The following is a 13,304-nucleotide window of genomic DNA, read 5'->3' on the forward strand; positions in this document are numbered from 1 at the left end:
AAAAAAAAAAAAAAAATACCATTTAGAAATAATCTGACAGAAAACTTAAGAAATCTATTTGTGAAAGATAGGATTGAACTTATTTATCTATGTATATGTACAAGCGATATATACATCCTTTCAATATTTGAAATTTGGATTATAAAATGACATTATGAGGGAAATAAAGACATGACAGTCTCACACTGGGCATTCTACACACCAATAATTACCTACTCCAATTATGCAAGACTTCAGAATGCCAACAAAATTCTCAAAATTATATTCATTTCAATTAGAATAAATATATACCACAGAGAACATTTAGCTGGGGCTGCATAGAATAGCTTAATAAAATCCAATAGTTCCAGTGCCAAAATAATGTGCACAGAAAAATTTTAGAGGCCATTAACTGTTCATGAAGAGCCTGACCCCTAGTGGTTATAAACTATGGCTGCACACCCCCAAAGGATGTTTTTGGTTATTAAACAGCCAGTTTTGAGCAAGTGTTAATAAAAAAATAAAAAGAAAAATCAGTTGTTTTTATTGGACCTAAATTTCTATCACAGTAGGAGAAATTTCTGCCATTAAAATATGAAACCTAACTCGAATTATATTTTAGCTTATATTATCCCTGTTTATTGTATTTCATAAAATCATACCAAAAAAACTCACCTAAACTTATTTCGCAGATAAAGAATAGGAGACCCAGAGAAGTTTAGGGACTTATACAGCACCAACAGATAGTGGAAACATAAAAAGAGAGGTAACTGGTAACTACTTTAACTGTGAGGTAAAAAAATTCAACTAAAATATCAGATAAATTAAGTATCAGACAAATAAATGCATAATTCTCATATCAATACCTTTATTTGGGAAACAATCATATTTCTTTAAAATGCCTGGCATATGAGCACTGCCCTATAACTTTTCCTTCATGGGCTGGATCCTGAAAAACTGTGTACCTGGAAAACGGAAGGGGAAAAAAACTGCAGAGTGCTGTACACAGTTGTCCATTACACAGCAGCTGCAGAACACATACTTCCTTCATGCCCTGACTCTACTGACCATCTGTGCCACGTATGTCCCCTCGCCCTGACGACCACTGCTGGTTAAAATCCCTCCTCACTCTGCCCACAGCAGACTCTTCAGTGTTCACTCCGTAATATACTTTCTAGGCTTCACTTACCTCAAGAATTCAATAATTCCCAGTCTAGAAGTCCAGCCCACAGCTCTTTTCCTTGCTCCTAACGGATATATCCAAAAGCCTACTGAGTATTTAAATTTTAATGCCCCGCCGGTATTTTAAACTCCCTATATTCAAAATAGAAAACATCTTGATTCCCAAACCTGCTTTTCTTGCATTCGCTCTTCCTGAATGGCCCATTATCTAAAAACCTGGGCATCACCCTTGAGTTTTCCCTTGTTCCCTATTTCCAGACCCAAGTCAAATGAACTGTTACCTGATTATTTTCTCTTAACTACATTAACTTCACACTTCCTTAGTTCAATAAGGATAATGGTCACTTCCTTAGTTCAGGCCACCATCATTACCAACCAACCTCTGATCTCGTCTCCCAGCCTTAGTTTTTCCAAGCACCACATTGGATCCTATCCCACAAATCCCAAATCTATTCCAGGATAATCCCTTTAAAGCTCAAATCAGATCAATTCAGTTACTCTCCTCCTTAACACTCTTCTATGGCTCACCACCACTTTTTGGAGAAGACTCAAACTTAATGAGGTTTCCTACCTTACCAGACCTTGGAGGATATAACTACAGTTAATGAATTCAATCTCATCTTCCCCTATCCTCCACCACCAACATTCTACATTTTTCCCAGTCCTAGATCATGCACCAAGTTCATCTCCCCATCCATTCTGAGCTATTTTTAATCCCCTGAATTTGCCATGTTATTTCCTACAACTAGTTATGAATGTGGCATCCCCACTACCTGGTACCTACTTATCCTCTTCCCTGCCCCTTATTCCTTTACTTAGACAACTACAATGATGAACAGTCATTATATCTCAGCTGAGGCAATATTTAAAAAGACTTCATTACTTAAAAAGACCTCCAAAACGTGGTTAGGTGTCCCTCTCTCCCTATACTCACCTCTATAAGAGCCATTAAATCACTGGATGTGGTGCCCATTCGTTTCTCTTCCACACCAATATGTGAGCTCCTTGAACTGATGCATGGCACAGTGCCTGACACACATAATCCACGCTCAGTAACAGTTGTTTAACAAATGAATGAAACCTGTAACGTACCACAAAACCCTCTACTATACTCTAAGTTTATTACATTTCTAGTTTTATGAAACACCCTCAATAATATGTCTGGAATAATAAAGGAGTTCTCCCAAGAATGGTGCTATGATGTTGTTTTATGTGTCGATTTGCCTAGGCCACAGTCCCCAGTTATTCAATCAAACACGAATGTAGGTGCTATAGTGAAGGTATTCTGAAGATGTGATTGGTACCTACTATGAGTTGACTTTAAGTAAAGAAGAGTATTCTGGAAGATCTGGCTACGCCTCACTCAATCTGGCCTCAAGAACAGAATTGGAGTTCCTCTGAGGAAGAAGAAATCCTACTTAAGACCAGAGCTTCGACTTCTGCCTGAGAGTTCCAGCCTGCCTTTCCTAACAGCCTGCCCCCATGGATTTCGGACTTACCTAGCCAGCCTTAACAACCATGTAAGCCAATTCTTTAAGATAAACTTCTTCATTCTGTTCTGTTTCTCTGATGGAAAACTGACCGATAAAGAGCACCTACTAAACAAAAGTAAATAATGAACCAGATTCTGAATTATAAAATGACAATAAAGGGGTCAAAAAGATCAGAAAGGAAAACTATTTTTTAACTGAGGAGGCCTTGTATTATGCGATTTACAGTCATTGTTTCATTTAATCCTCACACCAATCCTATGAAAGCAGTTGTTATTCCCATTCCTTCTTTTATTCAACCAATATTCGAGGTCCTTTCACATGCCAATCACTGCCTATCACTGATCCAGATGTGAGGAACAACCTGAAAGCATACAGACCAGGTCCCCACTTTCATGCAGCTTGGAGTACAGATGAGGACACTGAACCTGAGTGTTTATAGATGCCCATCTCGGGTCACACAGCTGTAAATGAAGGCATGGATTTCAACCTAAGTTGTATGGTTCCAAAGCAAAACTCTTGCTCTTCTCATTTAATTCCAGTCCTAAGGACTTGTTTGCCCTGGAGGGGCTTCACAAACTGGGTACCCAGAACATGTGTACTAAAGGTGTATCAACTGGCTCAGGTCCCACAGTGAGCAATACAGAGAGTAAGTTCCCCCAGGAAAACAGAGGATGACAAAATCCCTAAGACATGGGGCAATGAGAAATAGGAAGAGGCAGCAAGATCTGTGCTGGGTCTTAAAACAACATCTACTGATGTCTTCAACTGGAAGATGAATTAATCCATGGGTTAAAAAGCACAGCTTAAACAAAATCTGAGACAAAGGGATATAGATGATATATTTGAAGAAAATGAGCAGTACGGTTTGACTAGTGGAGAAAGCGTGGATCCAGGAGCTGTGAAGTGTCACCACTAGCCCTTCTCCCACAATCCCATTTCCCAACCCCAAGTCCATGTCAAAAATCTGGAGAGTGCTGCTTTGTTGGATTAGTTTTTTATAGGTTAATATAGTAACTATATATAAAATGGACTAAAAAAAGGGTGAGGGGGTGTGAATGACCCGTAAAAAAATTTTCTGGAGGGTGGGAATGGAAAGGAAGAGAAAGATGGAAAGGACTCTAAGAAAGTGACTAATAAAGTAATGGAAGCACTGACAGAAGCAGTCCCAGCACTGACGTAAGGTTACATGGAATCACAAAGTGCTTAGTCAATCTCCTTCATAGTAGCTATGCAAGGTACTCAATAAATGTTTCTTTTTAAAAAGCAGCTTCACTGAGACAAAACTTGTATACTATGCAATTTACCCTTTTAAAATATACAACTCAATGGTTTTTGGTATATTCATAAAGTTGTGAATACAACTATACAACCTAATTTTAGAACACTTTTATTACCCCATAAAGAAATCCCTTAACAATTAGCAGCCACTCCCCACCCCACCAGCAAGCCACAGACAACCACTAACCTATTTTCTGTCTCTAATGATTTGCCTATTTGGGATATTTCATATAAAGGGAATCATATAGCATGTGTTTCTTGAATGTGAGTCAGAACATCTGGAAGGAGAGTTAGTGCTGAGAAGAAAGTGAAGAGTTTATGAAGCATTACTAAGGTGATACCAATCAACCAGAGATGCAACGAAAGGTTTAAGCAAAGCATCATCTTTTCCAATTCCAAGATTCTAGGTCACCCACATAGGGAAGAAACTGAAACAAGGAGGATGAAATTCCCCCCTACCAAATTGTATAGCAAAGAGCTAATGGCATTTAAGACCTTTATTTATGAGCTAGGTAAAAAAGATGGAGGAGAAAGAAGAGGCAGAGAATGAGAACACGATTACAAAGGCCTAGGAAGAGGAGCCACCTGTGGTGTAGAAAGATGCAGAGGTCAAGGAGGAGAAAAACTGGAAAAAGGCTATAGGATTTAGTAACTTTAGAAAGCTGAGTTTCAGTAGCATGTGTGTTTGGTGCAGAGAAGTTATTAAACCTTCTAAGAGAGAAAATAAGTAGCAAAATATGGACAGAAAAAAACATAACCTCCTCTTCATAGGTTTTGAGAAGGATAAAAGGTAAATGAATGAGTAAAGTATTTCAAATCTGCAAAGAGGTTTTAAATATAAGGTAAAATTATTTCTATGCACGCCTTGTACATGTGCTCAAGTTACCCAATTGGGGGGGTGGGGAATCAAGAAAAAAATTTTATAAGGACCTATGTTCTTTTAAAGTGAGAGCCACCAAAAAGCCTATCATTTTAAAACATAGGTGTTATTCTCAGGGTTTCAATATCATGTTTGAATACATGTAAAATGTCTGAGACACAATAAAACTTTAAATAAATAAAAACATTGATTTATCCCCCATCTGTGTAATGATTCTTTTTTAAGGCTGTCAAAACAGACGTGAGAATTCTACAGGAAGAAGTGTAAGCTAAGATGATTGGGCAGTCACTAAAAACAAAAGTCATGTCAAAACCCAGCCTAAATCTGTCACCAGCTCACTCTATATACTCTTGGTGTCTTTCAATTTTAAATATGGATAAAATGCACACAGCACACAATAGTTTTATTTCTATTTATCAATCAGGCTAATATGCTTCATATTCAAAAAAAGAAATGAGAGTATATAAAAAATTCAAATTTAAAAAACGAGGTTGATTTTTTAATTCATGAAAAAAGCCTTCAGTTAACAGGATTTTAAAAAATTCTCTTTTTACAGGAAGTTCAAAATGTGATGCAATTTTCTAAAATGTATCTATGTCTAACTTTTAACTGTAAAAAGTAATCCTCAAGGAGCAAACTTGCACAAAAACAGCAAAATGGCTTGAGATTACACTGAATTAACAGCAAAAAGGGAAAACGGGAACTTTATATCACATTTACTATAAAAATTTACAGACATAAAATCTCACTTACTTTTTTAAACATAACTAGTGAGATGACTGCTGATGCTGTGAAAAGTGCTGCTATGATTATCATCATGATTCCAACAGGAATATTTTGGTTGAGACCAGTAAGGGATGAAATCCAACCACTACAGAGTAATAAAAAAAGTATAATTAGGTAAACAAATTAATGCATACTTTTAAGAAACAGCATAATAGCTACACATATTCAGCACTTATGAGCCAGGCAATGTTCAAGTTCTTTATATGGATTAACTCAATTCTCACAGCTACCACACAGTAAGACAGATCATGTTTCTAATCTTCATTTTACAGATGAGGAATTGAGTCATAGAGACATTCAGTAACTTGCCCAAGGTCACACAGCTTGTTAATGGCATTGTCTGAATTCAAGAGCAAACCAAACTCCAGAGCCTCAAGTATTTACCACCAGATTATTCATTTTGTAAGCCTATGAGTCCAATATTACATTTTTAAATGTTCATTTTAAATTCTCAATTATGAAATATTTGTAAACCACACACCCAAAAAAGGATTAGCATCTAGAATATATAAAGAACATTTGAAAACTCAACATTACAAAAAAAATTCATTTAGAAAATGAGCAAAAGACATGAAGAGACATTTCACCAAGAGGACATAAAGATGGCAAATAAGCACATGAAAAGATTTTCAACATCATTAGTCATTAGGCAATTACAAATTAAAACCACAATGTGATATCACTACATACCGATCGCGACTAAAACAAAAAATAATGACAACACCAAATACTGATGAGGAGGTAGAGGCTAAATCACTTATAATTGTTGGTGGGAATGTAAAATGGTACAGCCACTCTGGAAAACAGTTTGTCAGTTTCTTAAAAAAACTAAACATGTAACTTGCATATAATCTAAAAATTACACTCTGAGACATTTATTTCAGAAAAAGGAAAACTTATGTTCACACAAAAACCTGTTCATGAATGCTCATAGCAGCGGCTTTATTCGTAATAAGCCAAAACTGGAAACAATTGAGATGTTCATCATCTGGTGAATGGTTCAACAAAGTGTGACACAACCACATGACAGAGTACTGCCCTGAATAAAAAGGAGTCAACCACTGACACACATAACAACCTGAATGAATCTACGGAGAACTATGCTGAGTGACAAAAGTCAAAGGCTGCACACTACATGACTCCATTTCTATAACCTTGAAATGACAAAATAACAGAAATGATGAACAGATTGGTGGTTGCCAGGGGTCAAGGAGGGGTGGGAACAGGAGAGTTGTGAGTGTGGCTATTAAAAAGCTACACAAGAAATCCTCTAGTGATGGAAATACTCTACATCTTGACTATCAAGGTCAAGATGCTGGTTTTTATATTTTATTGAATTTTTGCAAGAGTTTACTATTGGGGGGAGTTGGGTAAAGGGTACCTGGGATCCCTCCGATTTATTTCTTACAACTGTATGTGAATCTACAATTACCCCAAAATAAAAAGTTTAACATAAAAAATCTGAATTACATGTGGTTTCTTAAAACAGTTCATTCTGTATGCAGCCTCATTAGGAGACTCCTCTGTGCTGTTTAAGTCATAATACATGGTGTTATCCTCATTTTACCATTTTTCCCATGTTTATGCTAAAGAGCAAAAGAAATTACTTCAATTTCACAAGAATAAAAAAAACCCTTGTGCTGTTAAAGCAAGTAGTATATTTAATTACACATTTAAAGCATTTCCTTTCCTTCAAATGCCAAAGACTAGACACTACTTAATAAAAATTCCTTTTTCCAAGAACTGATTTAAAATATCTATATAAATTCTCTGCATGTATATACGCCAATTAAGAGTTCTGCAAAACTGCCAATAGTTGTCTGACAGCCAATCATTACTCCGATTAAGTAGCAGCATACTATTAAGTCCTTAGCACACTCTAATTACATGCTCATTGCTACTTTATGTACACAGATCTGCATCACACATGCTTCTGACAGACAAGAATTCATATGACTGCAACTCAGTATAAAAGAAAGAAGGGAGGGTGGGAACGTTTTAGAGATGTGTACTCTTCCACCCACCATTTCACTCAAAGAATGCTTGTTCCAAGGTGTAAAAGGGACGTAAATCTGCTATTACCTCCTAGTTTAGGTCCAGATAGTCTGTTTCTGAGGGTTCCCCCATTGAGTGAGCATCCTGCCATGATGAGAAGGATTCTACTGTTTAAAGATACGTGTGTGTGTGTGTGTGTGTGTGTGTGTGTGCAGTGATTCTACCTTCCAAAGATAAGTGTTCATGTATGTATATGTGTGTATGAAAACATGCATCTGTATATCTAAAATAGTGCTTTTTATACATAATAGGCACCTTTTTCCTTAAAATCCTTTAAGTTCTTTTCTGTCCCTTCCATAATCTTTGGCCCTTACCTCTCTCACCACTCCTCAGTCTCCTCTGCACTCTTCCTCAGTGCCCATTACGTACACATTCTATTTAAACTAGACATAATGTGCAGCTTTTAACAATGGAAATATAATTTTTAAAGAGAATGGTTTGTCCAAAGGTTATGCCTTAGGACATTTTAAAACTGCATTTTTTAAAAATCATTTTTGCTTTTATTTACTTTTGTAGTCTGGCTTTTCTATGTAAAATATTTTAGGAAGCTAAAAATTATATAACAACATTAGATTAATAGCTTAAAACTAGTAAATAACTTACCAATTGCCCCAATTATGAAATCCTGCAGCCTGGAGTACATGTACAGCAAACTGACAAATATATACGAAGAAGAATACAAAGAATCTGAATGAACTGTCACTCCTTTAGGAAAAAAGGAAAGAAAAGAAAAAGGGGGCAAGAAGGAGAGAAAGAAGGGGAAAATTGTCATTTTTCTCATTACCTTTATATTCGCATGCAGACTGACATTCAAACTTTAAAAAATACAAACCAAAAAAAGTGGCAACTACCTGAGGCTTGAAATTGAAACAGTATCGTAATAATTTATGTGAACCTTTCATGCAAATACTAGATATCATTATTCCAATCTCACTTTGTCCTTTCAATTCCAACTGCGCTACAACCCATCTTGACAAAAAAATGTAGTTTTCCTTTATTAAACAGCTTCATAGAATTATAATTTATAATAAACTACAAATATTTAAAATATACAATTTGCAATTTTTTTTTAACATGTGTATATACCTGGACCTTCACCAATCAATACAGTGAGCATATCCCAAAAGCTTCCTTGGGCCCCCCACCCAAGTAAACCCTCCCTACCCTACCCACTGCTTTCTGTTCCTATAAACTCAAACTCTATTTTAGAGTTTTATATAAATGGGATATTAGTAAATACTCTTTTTACTTGTCTGGCTTCCTTCACTCAGACAATTATTCTGCTCGTGTTGTGGCACATATCAGAAGTTTGTTCCTTTTCATTGCTTAGTATTCCATTGTATAAATACACCACAGTTTATTCACTGTTGATGGGCACTTAGGTTGTTTCTAGTTTTTTACTATTATTAATACAAATAAAGCTGCTATGAATATTCATGTATAAGTCTTCATACAAATATACACTTTCTTTTCTCTTGGGTAAATACATACAAGTGAAATGGCTGGAACATACGGTAGGTGTATGCTTAATTTTACTGTTTTACAAAGGGGTTGCTCCATTTTACATTCCCATTGGCAGAGTATGAGTATCCCAGCTCCTCCACACCTCACTAACACTTGGTATGGTCAGTTTTTTTAATTCTAGCCATTCTAACAGGTATACAGTGTTATCTTATTTGGTTTTAGTTTGCATTTTCCTAACAAGTAATGGTGTTGAGCATCTTTTCAGGTGCCTTTGTCATCTATAGATCTTTGGTGAGCTGTTTATTAAAATCTTTTTCTGATGTTTTAGTTGGATTGTTTTTTCCCTTATTGTTGAGTTTTCAGACATTTTAAAAAATACATATTCCAGAAATGTAAGTCCTCTCTCAGAAACATGCCCGGTACAGATTTTCTTCCAGTCTATGGTGTGTCTTTTCGTTCTCTTAACCTGAGTTAGTCACAGTGCTAAAAGGCATATTAACTATCATTTCCCATATACCAAACAGCGGAAAACTCTGCAAAGTGAAAACTAATAAACTGAAGCCATACAATCTTCCATGAGTATTAAGTTCCTGTGAGATGCTTTAGGGAAGGGCTAGGCAAAGCTGAGGAGCTCTAAAGAATCACAAGAGCCCCAGGAGGAGGGCTATACCTGAGCTAGAATCAGAAAAAGTCCAGGAGAAAAAAACATCATCGGGGTAGAAAGATTTCTATTTGCATTCAGGACCAAAAGTGCTGGGTCTTAGATGAGGAAGAAATTAGGAAGCAGATCGTTTAAATAACTCAGCTTGTACATTAGCCATTTTAAACCAAAGAAAGAATAGAAATATAGTTAGCAAAACACTATAAATTGATTTAAGCTAAATGGTTTAAATTATAATCTGCCTCAGTTTATAATGAAGAACTTATGGTATCACCAATATTTATTCATAATAAATCCACATAATCTATTAATATTTCCTCATCAGAATAAATAAAAGCTTCCTACTGCTTGCTATCTTGGCTCTTTCAGATCAAAGCCTAGTGGAAAACTGAATTTCAAATAAGCAAGTGGTTTTTGGTTTAATGTTGCAGCACAGTTTTAATAGAAAAGTTCTTCCCTAAATTATCATTAAAAATGAGAAAATGAATTTATATGATCTCATTTAACGATAACATGGGGGCACAAATTAACTGAAGTATGGTACTAAACACCTTCACCGTTGGTAACTCAACACAGTGGATAAGAGCCTATAGCTTTAAAGACAGACTTGGGTTTGAACCCAGACCCTCCCACTCATAGCTGTGTAACTTTGGGGAAATTACTAAGCCTGAGATTTTCCAAAATGCAAAATGAGAGTGACAGTGGAACCTGCTTTCATGTCAATAAAATAAAGTGCTTAGGGGGGGATGCACAGGCACATAGTAAGCAATTAATAAATGTTACTTGTTGGTACCTCTATTAGACTAGTACAATACTGCACCAAAATAAAACTTCTGCTCAGAAGTGGCATTACACTGTTAATAAGATAGTGAAAATTTCTATGGCACAGTTGGTAACTTAATCACTACAACAAGAATCAAGTAAGACATGAAATTCTTAATGATGTAAAGGCATTAGAGTAAAAGAAATAGAGCTGCTTTTCTTATCTTAGTTACTTGGGGGATCCAAGACTGTCTAAACCAGCCCTTTCTTCCCTCCTAGTAACTTTATACTGAAATCAATTCTTGCTCCAGAAGAGGGCTTTTAGAAACAGGCTTGAAAAGGTAGGACCATGAACTTCCCAAATTGTATAAAAAATTTTGCATATGTGTGTTTTTCAGGAAGAGGATTCAAAGATTTTAGATTTATGATGGAGTCTATAACTGGAAAACTATTGAGAACCACTCACTAAGCTAGTCTAGATAAAAAAAGCACAGGACTGGGATGAAAGAGGCCCTGAACTCTCTTCTTCCCACCTATGTTCTGCCAAAAGCAGAGGGGCACAATGAAAAGTTCACTTGAAATGAAATTTTAAACCTGAACAATATTAAATCTAGATTATAACTTGGGTTCAAGCTCTGGATCCTCTATACTTAACTGGCTCTATTTTGTAAAAATAGTTAACATTTGTTGAACATTATGTGCCAGGGACCATGCCATTACCATACATTACCCATTCTATCCTTAGAACACTCCCATGAGGTAGACACTAATACTGACTGCATTTAACTGATAACAGATTTAGAGAGGTTAAGTAATCTAAATACATAGCTAGTGACAGAAATGCTGAGATTTGTCTGTACATCTATAAAGTGAATGTTCTTAACCATGTAATAAAATTACCTCTAAGACATTATTTCAATTCCATCTTCTCCAAGAAATCCGATCAACAGAACACCACTATCTAAAGTAAAGTAATCCCAAAGACTCAATGTAGTGTTTCTTTTTATCCCTCAGATGCAAATAATCACAATAATAAAAAAAATTTTCTCTTGTGCAACGTTTTTCTCTTGTAAACATCTCTGTCTAGTATTTCTTACATAAGGAGACATTATAATTCTACTTTTCATTTACTACAGTTTAGGTTATTTAAAATACTCCCTTTTAAAAGAGTCAGGGAGGATAGACAAAATAATAAAATAATATTTTACTAAAACTATTACTTGATTAGTCAAAGATTTTCATGAGTGACAACCAAAAATCTCACAATTACACTGCCAATGTAGAAAGCATAAACAGCTAAAGTCAGCCAGTAGCCAACCATTTTCATATTACCTCTGAACAGTAAAACTAAGCAATTTAAAGGAAAGCAGAAGTCAACACTGGTTAGATCGTAGGTCACAAATGAACTGTTTTCAGGATATTACATAGGCTATCCTCTTATAAAGCAGACAACTCATCAACATTTTCCTACAAATATGCCTCTACAATGCCTATATCAACAGAGAATACTGAACATAAGAGTTTTGACACATCTAAAATATCATATCATAAAACTATTTCTAATGCTTTTTATGTCACAAAGAACAGTTTAACATTAATTCTCTTACTTGATTTGATTCTTACAAAGAGTCCTACTACTCTTACACTACAAGCTTCCTAACTATTTAATCATATATTTTAAAAAATCCTTCTTCCTCCTAAACTCTTCCCTTAAGTGTTAACATAACCTCAAATTCTCAATGAACTATCTTAACTTTGCACTGTAGGTCAAGATAAAGTATTCATTGCTTTGTATAGTAAAATGCCATAGCGGAAAACAACGTATCTCATGGAATATTATCCAAAACAAGTAACTTTTATTAAATAAACTAAAACTTCTACTTTATCACCAATATCAATTCACCCTGAATTTCTTACTAAAAGTGTTATGATCATTATATTAAATTAATCTATATCACCATCCTGTCCATCTTAGATCGTGACTTGAAGAAAAAAATACACAGAACTCTTTCCTTGACTCTTTGTACCATATGCAATATATGTGTTCTTCTTTACCAACTCCATTTCAAAAACTAAACTCTAAACCTTTTACTCAGTTAATAGCTCAAGAGCATGTTAATGGATAAGAGTAATAATCCTAAAATAATTTATATTTATTGCCATAAAGATTATAAACACAAATGCATACTGACAGAAATATATTTAATTTTTAATGTTATATTATCTATTTTAATATATATTCCTTATATTTATATACATATATGTAAATATATGTGTTTCATCCTGCTCTGTTCTACCCCTAAACTACTCTTGGCTACACCATACATACATTTCTTACATACTTTTGCTGTTTCAGAATAATGCTACTGTTTATTCATATTTCCCTTTAAAATCAGATGTGTGCAACGTAACCAGCTGATAGAACACAAATAGAATTAACTCATGAAAAGATGTGTTTTTAAAAATTATCTCATGCACCTTGTATTATTTAATTTACATTTACTGCAAATCTCAAATATTGTAACAGTGCCAGGGATTTTAAAACTTGAAGCTAACATCTTCTTCTGCATCTCAGCTAGTCTTTAAGAAGAAGATATTTACCAATACTGATTTACTCTGAAGTGTAAATGATGCCATAGCACAATGGGATATCTTTACAAACAGGTTTGCCTTCAAAAAGAGTAACTCATGGAAACGATAACAAAATGTTTTAAATATATATATGTGTGTGTGTGTGTATAGATATGTGTATATATATATATAT

At 35.0% G+C, this 13,304-nt stretch overlaps 1 protein-coding gene across 2 annotated transcripts in view; it reads right to left on the reverse strand.

The window, feature by feature from the left end:
* Positions 1–13,304, reverse strand: part of SCAMP1 (secretory carrier membrane protein 1) — a 102,305-nt gene that overhangs the window by 10,959 nt on the left and 78,042 nt on the right. The window contains exons 7-8 of one of the 2 annotated variants that reach the window (XM_012664604.1): positions 8,257–8,358; positions 5,566–5,683 (exon numbers count right to left, since the gene is read on the reverse strand). In XM_012664604.1, the coding sequence (XP_012520058.1) occupies positions 5,566–5,683; positions 8,257–8,358 (220 nt within the window). The remainder of the gene's footprint in view (positions 1–5,565; positions 5,684–8,256; positions 8,359–13,304) is intronic. The other variant, XM_012664605.1, reaches the window with a different exon arrangement.

Source organism: Propithecus coquereli, unplaced genomic scaffold (genome assembly GCF_000956105.1).
Source record: "Propithecus coquereli isolate 6110/MARCELLA unplaced genomic scaffold, Pcoq_1.0 Scaffold9, whole genome shotgun sequence".
Lineage (NCBI taxonomy): Eukaryota > Metazoa > Chordata > Mammalia > Primates > Indriidae > Propithecus > Propithecus coquereli.